At 41.2% G+C, this 15,073-nt stretch overlaps 1 protein-coding gene across 1 annotated transcript in view; it reads left to right on the top strand.

The window, feature by feature from the left end:
• Positions 1–524: 524 nt before the first annotated feature.
• Positions 525–15,073, top strand: part of ntn4 (netrin 4) — a 27,655-nt gene continuing 13,106 nt past the window's right edge. Inside the window, exons 1-3 of the mRNA XM_039791975.1 lie at positions 525–953; positions 2,850–3,403; positions 9,838–10,116. Coding sequence (XP_039647909.1) covers positions 908–953; positions 2,850–3,403; positions 9,838–10,116 — 879 coding nt within the window. The 5' untranslated portion in view covers positions 525–907. The remainder of the gene's footprint in view (positions 954–2,849; positions 3,404–9,837; positions 10,117–15,073) is intronic.

Below are 15,073 nucleotides of genomic sequence, written 5' to 3'. Positions count from 1 at the left end.
TTATAAAATATGATCCATTGTTACAGATTAAACTATCAAAAGTATCCAAAGCAGTTCAAATTGAACATTAAACCTACCTCTTACATCATTTAAGTAAATGTTTTGCTAATAGGCCTACTTCTTTACTGCTTTTTGAAACACTTAATGCATGACTTTTATTTGTAATAGTATAGTGTAAGAGTATTTTTATACTGTAGGATTGCTACTTTTACTTACATAAAATATCTGCGTACTTCTTCTCTTCCAGCACTGCCAGATACCCAGAGACGTTTTGTGGTTTGTCTCTACTGTTGGATGGAGTAAAACCTCTCATTAGACACCTTTAATCCTTATTTCGTTGACTCCCTGAACTCCTCACAAAAGGCCCCCTGGAGTTTCCTCATGGACCGTCATGTTGGGAGCCCCCCACACCCCCACCCCGGTGTGAGTAGCAGGTTGTGGGCTCCATCCATCGCGCACAAACTGGATGTTCCTTTAAATGAGAGAAAACTGCGGAGGAGAGGCGGAGCTGCTGCTGCTGCTTCTGTCACTACATAACCTATCTCCGTCTCCCTGCGATCCTTAGAAATAGATGTGCGGGGCAGAGCGGGCAGCAGGCGCACACTGTGGGGAAATGAAACACGCTGCAGGTCCCGAAGCAGCAGACGAGCTGGGCAGACCCGTTCACTTCATCTCTCAGCGGGACATCACACACCGTCCGGGGTCATGCTGTTTCTTCATGAGTTATTATCGGCTTATTGGATCGCAGCTGAGTGAAAGAGAAAGTCCACACTGGATGTGAACCTACGCACTTGTCTCTGCCACCGTGGATGAAATCTTTGCATAGCCTACTTGATGTCTGAATAACTCCAGCGCATTTTCTCCTTCTTCTCACAGATTTCGGATTATTCCTTTAAAACAAGGAGATATGTTGGTCTTTTTTGTAATCAGCCTGGCCGTGTTGTCAGATGCAGGTTAGTGTGTGTGTGTGTGTGTGTGTGTGTGTGTGTGTGTGTGTGTGTGTGTGTGTGTGTGTGTGTGTGTGTGTGTGTGTGTGTGTGTGTGTGTGTGTGTGTGTGTGTGTGTGTGTGTGTGTGTGTGTGTGTGTGTGCGTATGCGTGTGTGTGCGTGCGTGCGTGCGTGAGGGAGATAGAGAACGAAAGACAGACTGTGTCTGTGTGTGCGTGTGTGTGTGTGTGTGTGTGTGTGTGTGTGTGTGTGTGTGTGTGTGTGTGTGTGTGTGTGCGTATGCGTGTGTGTGCGTGCGTGCGTGCGTGCGTGCGTGAGGGAGATAGAGAACGAAAGACAGACAGTGTGTGTGTGTGTGTGTGTGTGTGTGTGTGTGTGTTTGTGTGTGTGTTTTTACATTAAACATCCTATTGTCTGGGTTTTTAGGCATTTTATTCTTTCACTAGAAGAGTTCCTACTTTGCATTTCTAAACACTTGGACTCGCATATTAAACGTTTAGAGTTGATTCCAAATCGCATAAATAATTAAACTCAAGTTTACATATTGACTTCTAATTGACACAGAACAGTAGAGGAAATGTCTAAGCCTGATTGTTGTTCACTGCGACAGATTTGAATGGAAGATCTGTATTCAAAACATACGAGTTGTGATTTGTCTTTTTAGATCAATAGATTCCAAATTAGGTATATGCAAGTTGAGTTCTTTAAATCATGTTTAATTGAACACATTTATTTATTAGTTTACTTCCTATTAATTAACACAAAACATTTTTATTATTCAGTTGAAAGGTTTCTCCCATGACCTCCACACATGCACAGACAGTTATGTAATTCATCATGAACTCCAGTCTACCAAAGAACATCCCTCTAGAAAAGATTCCTCAGTGCAAAAGTTCAATAATTCAATAATTAATTAAGGTTTAATATGAGTCCATCTGTGAAGTCACTGACATGAAAAACAAAGTGAGCTCCAGCTTTTAGTTAATAAATCCAAGATGGAAGATGACACTGTGGCCCTCGGGGGGTTTGCAAAGCGTCTGAATGCTGCTCATCCTCCCCGAGCTGCCAAACTTTATCTGTGTTAGAGTCCACGCTGGCTGCAGTCTGCGGCAGGCAGGTGCACAATGCTTCTATTATCCCGTTAGCATAACATTTCCGATCGAGGTAAATCACTTGTTTACACACACACACACTGAGTCACTCTCAGCTTACCCACTCACTCTCACACAGACTCTGACAGATTCAGATGTGTCTGTTCACTAAACTCTCCAAAACCTCCAAACCTGCTTAAAGAGGAAGTATAAGCTCTCGGGTCACAGTGGGGCATTGAATGCTGACTGCAAGACATTTTTATTGCATAATATGGTCAATTATTACACAAAATTATCTGCTTAGATAGAGAGAGTTTTCTTAAGTGCTCTTCTGTTGTAAGTTTTGTTCAGGTACGGCCTTTTAAATTGGTTTTCTGGCCATTTGTATTGCTCTTCCTCTTAAAATCTAGACTTCTGGAGTTCAAAAAAGTAAATTCATAACAACAAACTCTATCTCTAGCGGTACAGTATCTAGCCATGCATCTTTCCCTTTCTCCTTCCTACCAAAGAAGTAGTCCCGGTGTGACCTGTATAGAGGATTTTAGTGCCATTTTAATGCCGCAATGCTGTGTTAAAGTTATTTCATTCACTTCCATTGTATTGGGGTGAAGGCAGACATTTTACAATGTTGACAAATACTATCTGCATGGCTAAATAACACTAGAGGTGTGTGATTTGGGTGAACTGACCCTTTAAGCTGAGGAGGAATAAGGACCTCATACTTTCATTCTTTTTGTCTCGTTTTATGTCACCTCATATTTGCCAAGTACACGTGTAAACAATTTTCTTTCTCTTTCTCCATCCATCCAGGTCTGTCGGTGGAGGTGTTTCGTGCAGGTGTGGCCCCTCGCTGTGAGAGCCGGGCATGCAACCCCCGCATGGGTAACTTAGCCCTGGGTCGCCGGGTCATGACGCAGACCGTCTGTGGCAACAACGGCACCGAGCTCTACTGCTCCTACTCCGACCCCAACACCAATCTGGCCTGCAGTGCCGCCAAGTGCGCCAAATGCAACGCCGGCTTGCCTCTCCTGTCCCACCTGGCCGGGGCCATGTCCGACTCCTCCTTCCGTCACCCCAACACCTGGTGGCAGTCAGCTGAGGGGGTGGAGTCTGAGACGGTGCAGCTGGACCTGGAGGCGGCGTTCTACTTCACACATCTCATCATAGTGTTTCGCTCGTCGAGGCCTGCTGCCATGACCCTGGAGCGTTCGCAGGACTTTGGGAAAACGTGGAAGATGCTGCAGTACTATGCCAGCAACTGCAGCGCCGCCTTCGGGATGGAGGAGGGAAAGGCAGGTGTGGGCCGGGACGGGGCCACCTGCAACTCCAAATACTCCAGGGCTTATCCGTGCAACCGTGGAGAGGTGAGGAGGGAGCTGTATGTCTCTTACCTTTACATCAGACATTAAAGGTCCCATGACGTGGTGCTCTTTGGATGCTTTTATATAGGCCTTAGTGGTCCCCTAATACTGTATCTGAAGTCTCTTTTATATAGACCTTAGTGGTCCCCTAATACTGTATCTGAAGTCTCTTTTATATAGGCCTTAGTGGTCCCCTCATACTGTAAATTTATAGACCTTAGTGGTGCCCCTAATACTGTATCTGAAGTCTCTTTTTATATAGGCCTTAGTGGTCCCCTAATACTGTATCTGAAGTCTCTTTTATATAGACCTTAGTGGTCCCCTAATACTGTATCTGAAGTCTCTTTTATATAGGCCTTAGTGGTCCCCTAATACTGTATCTGAAGTCTCTTTCCTGAAATTCAGCCTTGCTGCAGAATTACAGCCACTAGAGCCAGTCCCACAATGAGCTTTCCTTAGGATGTGCCATTTCTGTGTCTGTAGCTATTGAGGAGGAGAGGTGGGGGGGCAAGGTGGAGAGTGAGGGTGTGGCCTTAACTGCCACTTTGCTCGTTTGAAAGCTATGAGGTCTCTCTCTCATGGGTGGGCCAAATTCTCTGGGCGGGCAAAGCAGAGAGAGGGGAGGTAACCTTGCTCCTTATGACCTCATAAGGAGAAGATTCCAGATCGGCCCATCTGAGCTTTCATTTTCTCAAAGGCAGAGCAGGATACCCAGGGCTCGGTTTACACCTTTTTTTAGCCATTTGGGGGACCATAGGCAGGCTGGGGGAACTCATATTAATCTTAAAAAAACTCATAAAGTGAAATTGTCATGCCATGGGACCTTTAAAATCTGTCTGAGTCTGCACTAATCGATATTTTCATAGTCCCACTGGATCAAATTACTCCATGTAATGTGGAAGGTGTGGCTCACAGCGACAAACCTCAGCTCTACAAAGCTTCTTTACACTTACTGTTTGGGTTCACCGCTCTCATCAGCATCATTTCCAGCAGCATGAAGCAGCTGTTTTCATCTCTCTAAGAACCCCACTGTACACTTCCTGTTCAGCACCAAACAGACAGACAAAGTTAGCAACTAGCTGGTAAACCTAGTGGAGCTTTTAGCAGCTACAGGACCATATATTTCCCTCAGATGCTGCCCCCAGGTGAGATATAATATAAATTACACGTTATGTCAAAATAACTTCAGTTAAGTATAAGTTCAAGAGTTTCAGTGTCAAGTATACACAGTAACATTTCTTTTTCTTCAACTACAACGCAGATTTCTTTGTCTTTTCTCTTCACAATTCATTACTACCTGCCAGAAGCGCTTAGGATGATCAGATTTGTATCAGGCCTTGGTTGAATTCCCTCCATTTCTTTCAATCTAAACACAGTCAGATGGCTCAGAAAGCAGGGGGAAAGAGGGCGGATACACACCTGCAGTGAAACGCCGGAGGGGGTGACAGAGAGTTTTCTGCTCAGCTGTTTCTTTCTCTGTGGAATGAATTGCTAATTATGTCATATCACACATGCCGTGTATGACAGGTAAATAATGCTAAAGACAGGCGCTCATTTTCTTCTTAACAAACGATTTAAAGTGTATCATTACCCCTCCTACTGGAACAAATTCAGTCCTGTAAGTCACGCAACATTCAAGAGTCATATAGTCACACGACTGAAAGCAGAGCTCAGCCAGGTGGGGGAAGCTCTGTGAGTGTGTGTGTGTGTGTGTGCGTGCGTGAGTGAGTGTTTAATAGGCGTACTTTGACTGTAGCACGAGAGGGCTTCCTGAAGTCCATTGATGTTTAATTGAAGCAGTGTGTCTGCTCTGCAGATGTGTGTGGAGGCGCATGCCAAGCGTGGTGCTCCTCTGGACTCCCTGCAGTGCTCTCATATGTAATGTGTGTTTGCCTCCTCTTTGACGGGCTCGCTGCTCCTTTCCAAGTATTTAGCTGTTATGGCCTTATTCTGCTGCTGTATCATAAATCTTTCTTATGTACTCCTGCTGTGTTTCTTTGTACGTGTTTTCTTGGTGTAGATTTATGGACTTGTGCTTGTAAGAAAAAACCCTTTTGGCATTTATTACATGATTTTCTCTCCACCTTTTGTACACGAAGGTGTGAAAAACAGCAGCTTATTTTCCTTTCTGCCTCTCTCTGTGACTTTGTACTTCACATATTGGTTTCTGCACGTTTCTCAGCAACCTGTGCTGGGAGCATGACATTCGACTTCTAACCCCTCAACTGATGACCCAGAGATTAAAAGAGGTCAAGTAGCGCTCTTGACAGACCAGCAGCTGCTGCTGCTCAGCTGTTCGCACTTTTTCTGCTCCTGTGTGTTCTTGTTGTGATTGTACGTCAACTATAATGACAGTTAAACAGTTTATAAGCATTGTAATTTAGTTTATTTATTGATTATTGACCTTGGAGTTTGCTAAGTTGTCATGGCGAATTAATATGAACTTGAAAATGAACCCTCTAATTGTTGATCAACATAATAGAACAACAAAGTGTTGAATGAAATCTATTTTAGAAAAACAAAAATTATTGTTTTTTACCCAAAAAATAGCTAATTTACATAAAACTTAGTATCCCTTAGCACTCAACTGACTTGAGAAAAAATGTATTCATTTTCATTATAGTTTAAGTCATTTATCAAGCAAATAAATGTGGAAAAAGCCTGATTTCTGCTTCTCAGATGTGAGGATTTGCTGCTTTTCATTGTAAACTAAATATCTTTTAATTCGCTTAAACAAAAGAACTACTTGTAATGGACATATGTCACTGCTTCAGAGTAAGATAAAAACACTGAAATATTAAAGCAAAGTAAATAGGCCATATAACTTGAATAAGTAATGGTGTGTGTTTGTGTGTGTGTGTGTGTGTGTGTGTGTGTGTGTGTGTGTGTGTGTGTGTGTGTGTGTGTGTGTGTGTGTGTGTGTGTGTGTGTGTGTGTGTGTGTGTGTGTTTTCTTGTCTTATTTATGAGGTCAGCTGCGCTGGAAGAATGTGAGGGAAAAGAATGAGGCAGACCAGCCAACTCACATATCCTCTCTCTTTTCCACAGTTCCTCGAGCACACACACACACACACAAACACACACACACACACACACACACACACACACACTCATCTGTGCCCTTTCAGATAAACACATACAGTTGGCTCTCCGTCTGTCTGCTGGGAAGGAAGTGCCGTTGCTCTGATGGATGTTGGTACTGTTGGCTAGACACCCATCCCCCCCCTCTCTGTTTCCCTCTCTGTCTTTCTCCTTCCATCAATGCCCATTGTGCCTGTTTACCAGATTACAGTCCACAGTGCTTTGATGGAATTACGGCTGTTTAAGCCAGACTTACTTTTATTTTTCAGCCTGAAGTGGACCCATGGCCCACAGTGAACCCACTGCCTCAGGAGGCAGATCGACTAAATTTAAAATGTGGCTCATTGGGCCTGAAATTTGTTGCATATTTGTGACGGCAGGTATAAAACTTTCAAGACTCTTTTTTTTTTTCTCAACTTCCATAATTATGCTAATGTTTGATATTCTCCATAGAGCAAAGGTTCTCAGATTCTACATTAGACACACAGGAGTGATAGTGAGCGTTTAAAATAGCAGCTTGTAAGTAAGTTGTAAAGTTCCCTGTGGAGTTTTTTGTAAACTAATGCCAGTATAAATATTTATAGTCAGTGTTTCCCACCAAAACACATTGAGGCCCAATGAATGCATTTCCTTTCTCACAAAACATTTGCAAAGTATTTTGAAACCTGCATCATTTTTCGGGACATTGCTACCTTATTTTGCCTGTTACCACCACCAATTATAGATCAGTGAAACAGCCTGAAACGTGTGCATCCTTGTTTGAGTGTGAGTAGAGTTTGAGATATTAAGAAAACGAGGACCCGCTCGTCAAAACGTCCATCATTCGCCACGTCTCACTGAACAGGCAGACTTTTATTTGATCAAATTTAACATCCACACCGACTCAGAGACCTGTGCAAGAGATGCACCTCCATCCAAAGGTTAGCGTTTCTGCTGCAAGAGGACACTGTTTACTGTAATTTACAGCAAATGACATCCTCTTGCAACTCAAAAAATGCTTAATGTAATAAAAAGTGGAGAAAAAAGGGAAAGACAACACAGACAAGAAGTTGAATGTGCAATGTAGTCGTTAAAAATTGTTTGAAAAGCAGTAAAAGAGCAATGTTTGAGCTAAACAATAGATTTTTTACCATCTTTTGTTAAAAAATCTGTATATAACAAAATCAGTAAATAAACACAGATAAATTCAGAATTATTTTCTTCCCCTCTTAAAACCCCTTAAGGACTCCTGGGGAGACGTTATCCATTCAGGGCTCAGATGAACATAAACATGGGTTTCATCAGCGTATTTGCGAACACTAATATTTTGTCTCCACATTCAAAGGAAAACTACGAGGCATCATTGTGTAGTAAAAGCTCCAAGATGGCCTGGTGTGGGATTTGTGTTGTGTAAAGGAAAGCACGACACTGATGTCTATGTGCATGCCAGTGTGGTTGTGTGTGTGTGTGTGTGCTGGTGTTGCTGTGGTGTCACCGGGCTGTCGCGCGCCTTTTGTCCGGCTCTGAGTTATGTGAAGCTGGATCTCCGTCCCCCGTCTTTGTCTGGCCCTGCTCTCCGTGCTCTCCCGCGGACCGGCGCCCCTCGTCCTATTTGTCGTGTTCTCTTAATTGTGGACCACAATGCCGTGACCCCGCGACCTTTTCCAACAACGGGGAAATTAATAGTGCTCCTCCCATCACACTCTCTGCCAGTCATACAGCCAATGAGGGAGCTGCATGGGGGCTTTTTGCTCGCATCTTGCTTCAGCCAAAGAAAACGCACATAAAAACACACACACACACACACTACTCGTCCAATGATATCAATGACAGCCAATGACAACAACACACACTTTATAAAGAAACACAAACACACACATTTCTTTCACAGTGAGAGTTGGGGCAGACACCAACTTTTTCACCCCGACAACAGCAGCGGTGTTGGTTGCTGGTAGCAGCAGTAGCCATGGCGATGGCAGGCAGCCTATAAAGGGATCTTCGATTTGAAGGATGTCCAGGGACCAGACCGAAAGAGGGGGAAGAGGGGGGGGAGAAAGATTGGGTGCACTCACTTAAGGACACCCAGCACCCTCATGGTCACATGAGGATGTAGTTAATGGCGGCAGGGTGTAAGGTCATAGTTTAGTGCACAAATGATACCAAAACAAACCCCCCATTAACATGACAGATGAAGTGACATGAGTAGCATCAATAAACCTGATTGTGCCAGTGAATACAGCCGTCTAATGCCTCTAAATCATGAATTTGGGCTGCCAGAGAGAACAACATCCCATCTACTCTTTTGTGTTATTAAGAATTTTATGATTCTTGTTTATATTTAAAGGAATAGAGAGATGAAGCCATAAAGCCTAACAAAACAACTCCACCTTCTGAAGGGAAAACTAAGCCTGTACGAGTTTATTCAGTATGCTCAAGAGCCTCAAAGTGGAACGATGAGTGTTAGATCAAGTTTTAACAGGAACAAAAAGTTTCAAACCTAATGACAAGTGGCCTTCACAAAGCCCAAAGAAAAGTTCTTAATCCGCCACTCTCATTCATCCAACAGTCCAAAAACTTGCAGGGACATGGTCTCATGCTCATATAACACAATCTGCCTCATGCATTTGGCTAAATTGAATACTGATCTAAGGTTTTAAATGGAAACCAGTTTAAACCAAAAAGGTGAGAAGTGATGAGAAGAAAAGAAACTCTGAAGAAACTAAAATGTTGCTAAAATGTTGTGGACAGTTCGGTATGTCAAATGTTATTTTGGGCTATAAAAGTCCTTCAGTTTTGTTGCTATTCGCGGTATGTCCAGGATAAACAAGTATTTTGATACATTTATCTGTTAAATATATAGTTTTGCAAATTCTAGTCAAGGCTCAAACACAGTTTTGGGTCAGAAATGTAATTGTCTAGAAACATCCCCAGAGAATCCATTAAGTCTGGCAGCTTGAATGTGGACCAGACTTGTCACCTTCTCAAAACTCACAAACTTAATGGATTGCGTAGTTCTGGAACTACACAGCCAATTTTGTCCAAAGTTCTGTAAAAAAATTCGGAAGAAAAGACTGCTGACAGCCAAGGCAGCAGCTGGCACAATCCTCCAATCAGGTGTTTCATTGGAAAAGAGCACTTGCCACTCATCACCTTACTTGAAATCACCTTAAATGAAATGCACTTCTCAAAAATGTGAGTCTCATCAGATCACAATGATACCAATGAGCCAAGTCAAAGATCACTGAATTGTGAATTCAGATTGCAGATGCAGATTGTTTCTGTCTTTTGCTGCCTGTAAAATGTTTAGCCTATTAAAATGAACACAGACTTGTTTCATTATGAAATGTGACGGCAGATCTTTCTCCCTCTGGCTAACAGGTTATCTACCGCACTCTCCCAAAGTGGGAGTCCCTGGATCCGTTCGGGGTGGAGGGCCAGCAGCAGCTGAGGGTGACCAACGTCCGAATCCGACTGCTGAAGCGTCAGTTGTGTCCCTGCCAGGCCAAAGACCTTGCCTCCGCAAACAAAGCTCTTCCAACCCAACACTTTGCCATCTACGACCTAATAGTGAAGGGAAGCTGCTTCTGTAACGGACACGCCGAGCAGTGTGTTCCTGCACCGGGCTACCAGCCCATCAGAGACCGCACCAACCATGTGGTAAGAGATGAGTGTGGAGTCATTATGTGTATTAGAATGCACTTGTTTACTCTAAAAATAGTACTTTTAAAAATGTACTTTACTTTACTGTTAAAGGCACCCTGTGCAGTTTTCTTGTAACATACTTATGTTTGCATTCAGTGTTTCGCACCAAGACACATCGTGTATATCCTAACACGTCTTCTTACTTGCCTTTTGCTGGATCATTGTTACGTTCTTGGCATGTTACCGCCACCAACTTCCCATCACTGGAACAGCAGGAAACTAAGGGACGTCATATTCTGTAACACCTGTTCATTTGATAGACCAGTAAATGACACTTTCATTTACCAACACATTGGGCAATTTGACGTGAAGGCCTGGCTAGCAACTGTTGAGATGTTTCCAGCCGAGAAACTAGATGTCCTAAAAACGATTAGTCCTTTATCACTCTTTACTAAATACTGCAATGTATTTACAGTCCATACCGGCCAATTTATTTGAGTGTCTGAAGTGTTTTATTTGAGTGTGAAATATATGCATTATACAGTACATATTGCCTTCCAAAGTTCCCACAAGGGAAGGAACAAAGTCACATCCAAAATTACAATAAAATGATGATATAACTGTCCGAAATCTCAATTTAACTAACAGCTAACAACAGAGTAAACTATTTAGAGTATGTTATATAGGGAGTAGAGTAGTAGTTTAACAGGGGAGTGATTGCATCACACAGCTTGCATCTTCTTCGTCTTCTTCTTCATCTTTTATGGCTCACATGCACTACACGTTTGCATTATTGCCCTCTGCAATCAGCAGGAAAGTATAATCATATCACCCTCGTGTTCGTGCAGCCACATACTGAGTGCTGATGGAGCAAACAATGGAGATGCAAACAAAAAATGGAACCCGCTTATCAAAACATCGCTCCAGAGCGCCACTAGTGGTCAAAAACTACGGTGTACCTTTTGAAATATTTAAATATACAATTACATTTATTAAACTAAATATTGAAATACGTCCTAACTTGAGCGTGGCTGTTGATTCTTGACCTTAACAAACAGTCGTTGGACAAAATCAAATCTTAACTCATGGTCTACTTAGTAGCCTTTTCTACGGTGGCCGGGAAGTGCAATGCAACATTACAAAGAATGAAACACTTTTACATTTTGGAAAACAAAATAACATTTTGGAAAACAAATTTACATTTTGGAAAACAAAATAACATTTTAGAAAACAAATTTACATTTTGGAAAACAAAATAACATTTTAGAAAACAAATTTACATTTTAGAAAACAAATTTACATTTTGGAAAACAAATTTACATTTTGGAAAACAAAATAACATTTTAGAAAACAAATTTACATTTTGGAAAACAAAATAACATTTTAGAAAACAAATTTACATTTTTAGAAACAAAATAACATTTTCGAAAACAAATTTACATTTTAGAAAACAAATTTACATTTTGGAAAACAAAATAACATTTTAGAAAACAAATTTACATTTTCGAAACAAATTAACAAGATGCAAAACACTTTTACCAGTCCCCAACAAATTTACAAATGACAGATTCTTCACGGAAGGGGAATGTACCACATACCCGGAAGTGATGAGGTTTTGTATACATGTCGCCTTGACTACGGCAGTTATGGATCGAGATCGCGTAATAGAGCCGCACTCTTGGAACAGGGGAGGCACTGCCTTATATACTTTCTATGGGCCGTCCTTAATGCATCAGCGTCAATGTAGGCAAAGGTCTAACGGAAATAAAATCACTATAAATCGTCAAAATCTCATGCGATGTTCTAGTTTTTTTAAACAAAAAGACAAAGAGACTAATTAATGTGTTAATACAAAGAATATTTATTATAATCAGTTCACAGATATGAGTAAACGGAAACTTCACCCTTCTGAACTAAGAGGTTCTGCTTCAAAGTGAAGTTTAAACAGACTGAAATGTCCAGGCTCACTCCCCCACTAATGATTCATTTATTTCTGCATGTATTTATTTATTTAACGAGACTTAAAGTCGTGTTTCGTCGTCCACAGTCCGAGTCCCGCCAGACTCCCTTTAGGAAACCTGTGATTTAAACTTCAGCAGGCTGTGACAGTCCGCTCCGTTTAGTCCTGGATCTGATTCTCCCGGGCTTCCCTTCCCTCCAGCGGGCCCAGCAATACGGCCTGGGTCTCCAGCTGCGTGGTGTCGGTTTTGGCTCCCAGGAATGGGCAGTGAGCTCCAGGTCCTGCAGCTGCAGACGGACTCAGCTGCCCCTGGCGCCAGCTTCGATCCGGCCGCGGCTGTCGATCGTTCCCTGTGTTTCCGTCAGGTCCGCGTCATATAAAAACTCCAAACACCGACCACACGTAAAGTCACCATAAACTTCATTCACGCCATATACTCACTCACAACAACACAAATTGATTCGCGCTCACCAACAACACCTCATCACTTCCGGTATGGTACATTCCCTTTCCGTGAAGAATCTGTCATTTGTAAATTTGTTTCGGGACTGGTAAAAGTGTTTTGCATCTTGTTAATTTGTTTTCTAAAATGTAAATTTGTTTTCGAAAATGTAAATTTGTTTTCTAAAATGTTATTTTGTTTTCCAAAATGTAAATTTGTTTTCTAAAATGTAAATTTGTTTTCGAAAATGTTATTTTGTTTTCCAAAATGTAAATTTGTTTTCTAAAATGTTATTTTGTTTTCCAAAATGTAAATTTGTTTTCTAAAATGTTATTTTGTTTTCTAAAATGTAAATTTGTTTTCTAAAATGTTATTTTGTTTTCCAAAATGTTAATTTGTTTTCCAAAATGTTATTTTGTTTTCCAAAATGTAAATTTGTTTTCCAAAATGTAAATTTGTTTTCCAAAATGTAAATTTGTTTTCCAAAATGTAAAAGTGTTTCATTCTTTGTAATGTTGCATTGCACTTCCCGGCCACCGTACTTTTCTGACGATTTTAGCTGCATCGCACACTCTGTTGAAAGCTTGAAAGTTAATCTTTAAATTTAAGATTTGTTTTGTTTTTATCAAGAAAATAAATGGCGATAGTCCTATTTCCGATGCAAATGAGCTTGTTTTAAGCCTTGATGCTGTCATACTGAAGCACCGCTGTTCCTTCACTCTGTTTTGACCTTTCTTTCACTTGTTTTGATATTTATCATGAAGTGATCACACCCCATGGGCAGGCTTCTCACTTGTTCTAAGGAAGATTATAAGGCTTGATACTTACAGACTTAACAGCTTGCTCACTTTGTGTTGGCAGTCTTAATAACAGACTAAAGGAGGGGTGGTGAGAGGGAGGATCACCTTTCCCACTCTCCTGCTTCCTCTGTTCTTCTGGATCCGTCTGGTCAGATAAACAGCTGCCTTTCCTGTTCATAACAAACCCAAGAGATGTAGATATCGATTCAAGGGTTAAGGACGGTGTTGATGTGTTGATAAAGGTGTGAACAGACACGACTGATTCAGGGTTTTTCCTGGAAAAGTATTTCAGAGTTGATGCTCTTATCACAGCCATCTCCACAAACAGAAATGTCTGTTCTGCTGCAATCAGCGAGGCTCGACGTGGAAAGTGAGAGTCAACAAGGAGTTTCCGTTACAACTTATATAAGCAAAGACATTTAGACGGATAAACAATAGTACTCCATCAATATACGCTGTAGTAACAGGTTGTTGAGGCTGAACGTGATAATAATATGTGAGCCTTTAGTTTACACTACTTTTTTTACATAAAGACCCAACAAAACCAACACTTTTGATATGGATCTTTTGTTTTGTTTTTAAGAATTGTGACCAAGATATGGACTGAAATTAACATTGTAGCTCCTCCCTTTGATTATATTTTGTATTATGAATATGAATCTGCAAAGTAACTATAGTTATATTAAATAAATGTAGCAGAATAAAAAGTACGCCTGTGAGATGTCGTGAAGTAGAAGTATAAAGTATAAAGTAGCAGAAAATAGATAGCACATACATGTACTTTCTAGTCTGTTTAGGGCATGGAACGATAAAACATCATGCATGGTGTAACTTATTAGATCCTAAAAATTACATTCTGAAAAGCAGCTTAAAAAACGCTCATATTTTATCTTGATATGAAGCAGATGAAAATGTTTGGTAGGCCTATTACACGTGATAAATGAACGAGCCGATTCATGTGTTTATCTTTGCTGATACCAGCGGTTTTGTAATGAAGCTGCTGATAGCTGATTTATTCGACACAATCTTTAAATCCGACTATTTCCGTGCCAAGAAATTCCAAGTGGCTCTACTGAGTGTTTTTCATCAGGATTTCCTTCTTTTTAGGGTGAAAAGTCCTCTGAAGTAGTCTTTAGACCGTGGGGCTGTAAAACCCTCCTCTGCACGCCAGGATAATAATAATAATAATAATAATAATAGATCATTTTAATGCTTTTCATGTGTGGCAACATTTAATTTTTTTTATCACAAATATTAGTCCAACTTTGCCCAGGACTGGAAGTTTGAACAGTAAATCCTTCTTTAACCATCCTCATAACATTACCTCAGGTCATGGGAGCGTTGCTGTGCCGTGTGCCATGTGGGTAGCGCTCGATAAACTCACAGATGTTATATAAGGGACTTTTTTCAGCAGTTTTATCAGCAGTTTGTTTTGTGTCTCTGTTTCGACCCAGAGCCGCTGTTTTCTGGTAAAACCCAAACAAGCAGAGCAGCACAAGATGGGAGATGAGGGCAGAGATTACCGATCAGTCAGGGAAGGGAAGGGCGTTGTGCAGTGATGGAAGAAGTATTTAGATCCTTTACTTAAGTAAAAGTACTAATACCTCACTTTGAAAATACTCCACTTCAAGTAAAATGCCTGCATTCTAAACCTCACGTAAGTAAAAATATTATCAGCAAAATGGACTTAATGTATCAAAAGTAGAAGTACTCACCGTGCAGTAAAATGCTCCCTGTCAGTGTTTTCCTATTATATCTGATGTTTTTGAA

This window comes from Perca fluviatilis, chromosome 23 (genome assembly GCF_010015445.1).
Source record: "Perca fluviatilis chromosome 23, GENO_Pfluv_1.0, whole genome shotgun sequence".
Taxonomy (NCBI): domain Eukaryota; kingdom Metazoa; phylum Chordata; class Actinopteri; order Perciformes; family Percidae; genus Perca; species Perca fluviatilis.
The sequence above is the reverse complement of the archived record's forward strand: the minus strand, read 5'-3'. Positions and strand labels throughout refer to the sequence as shown.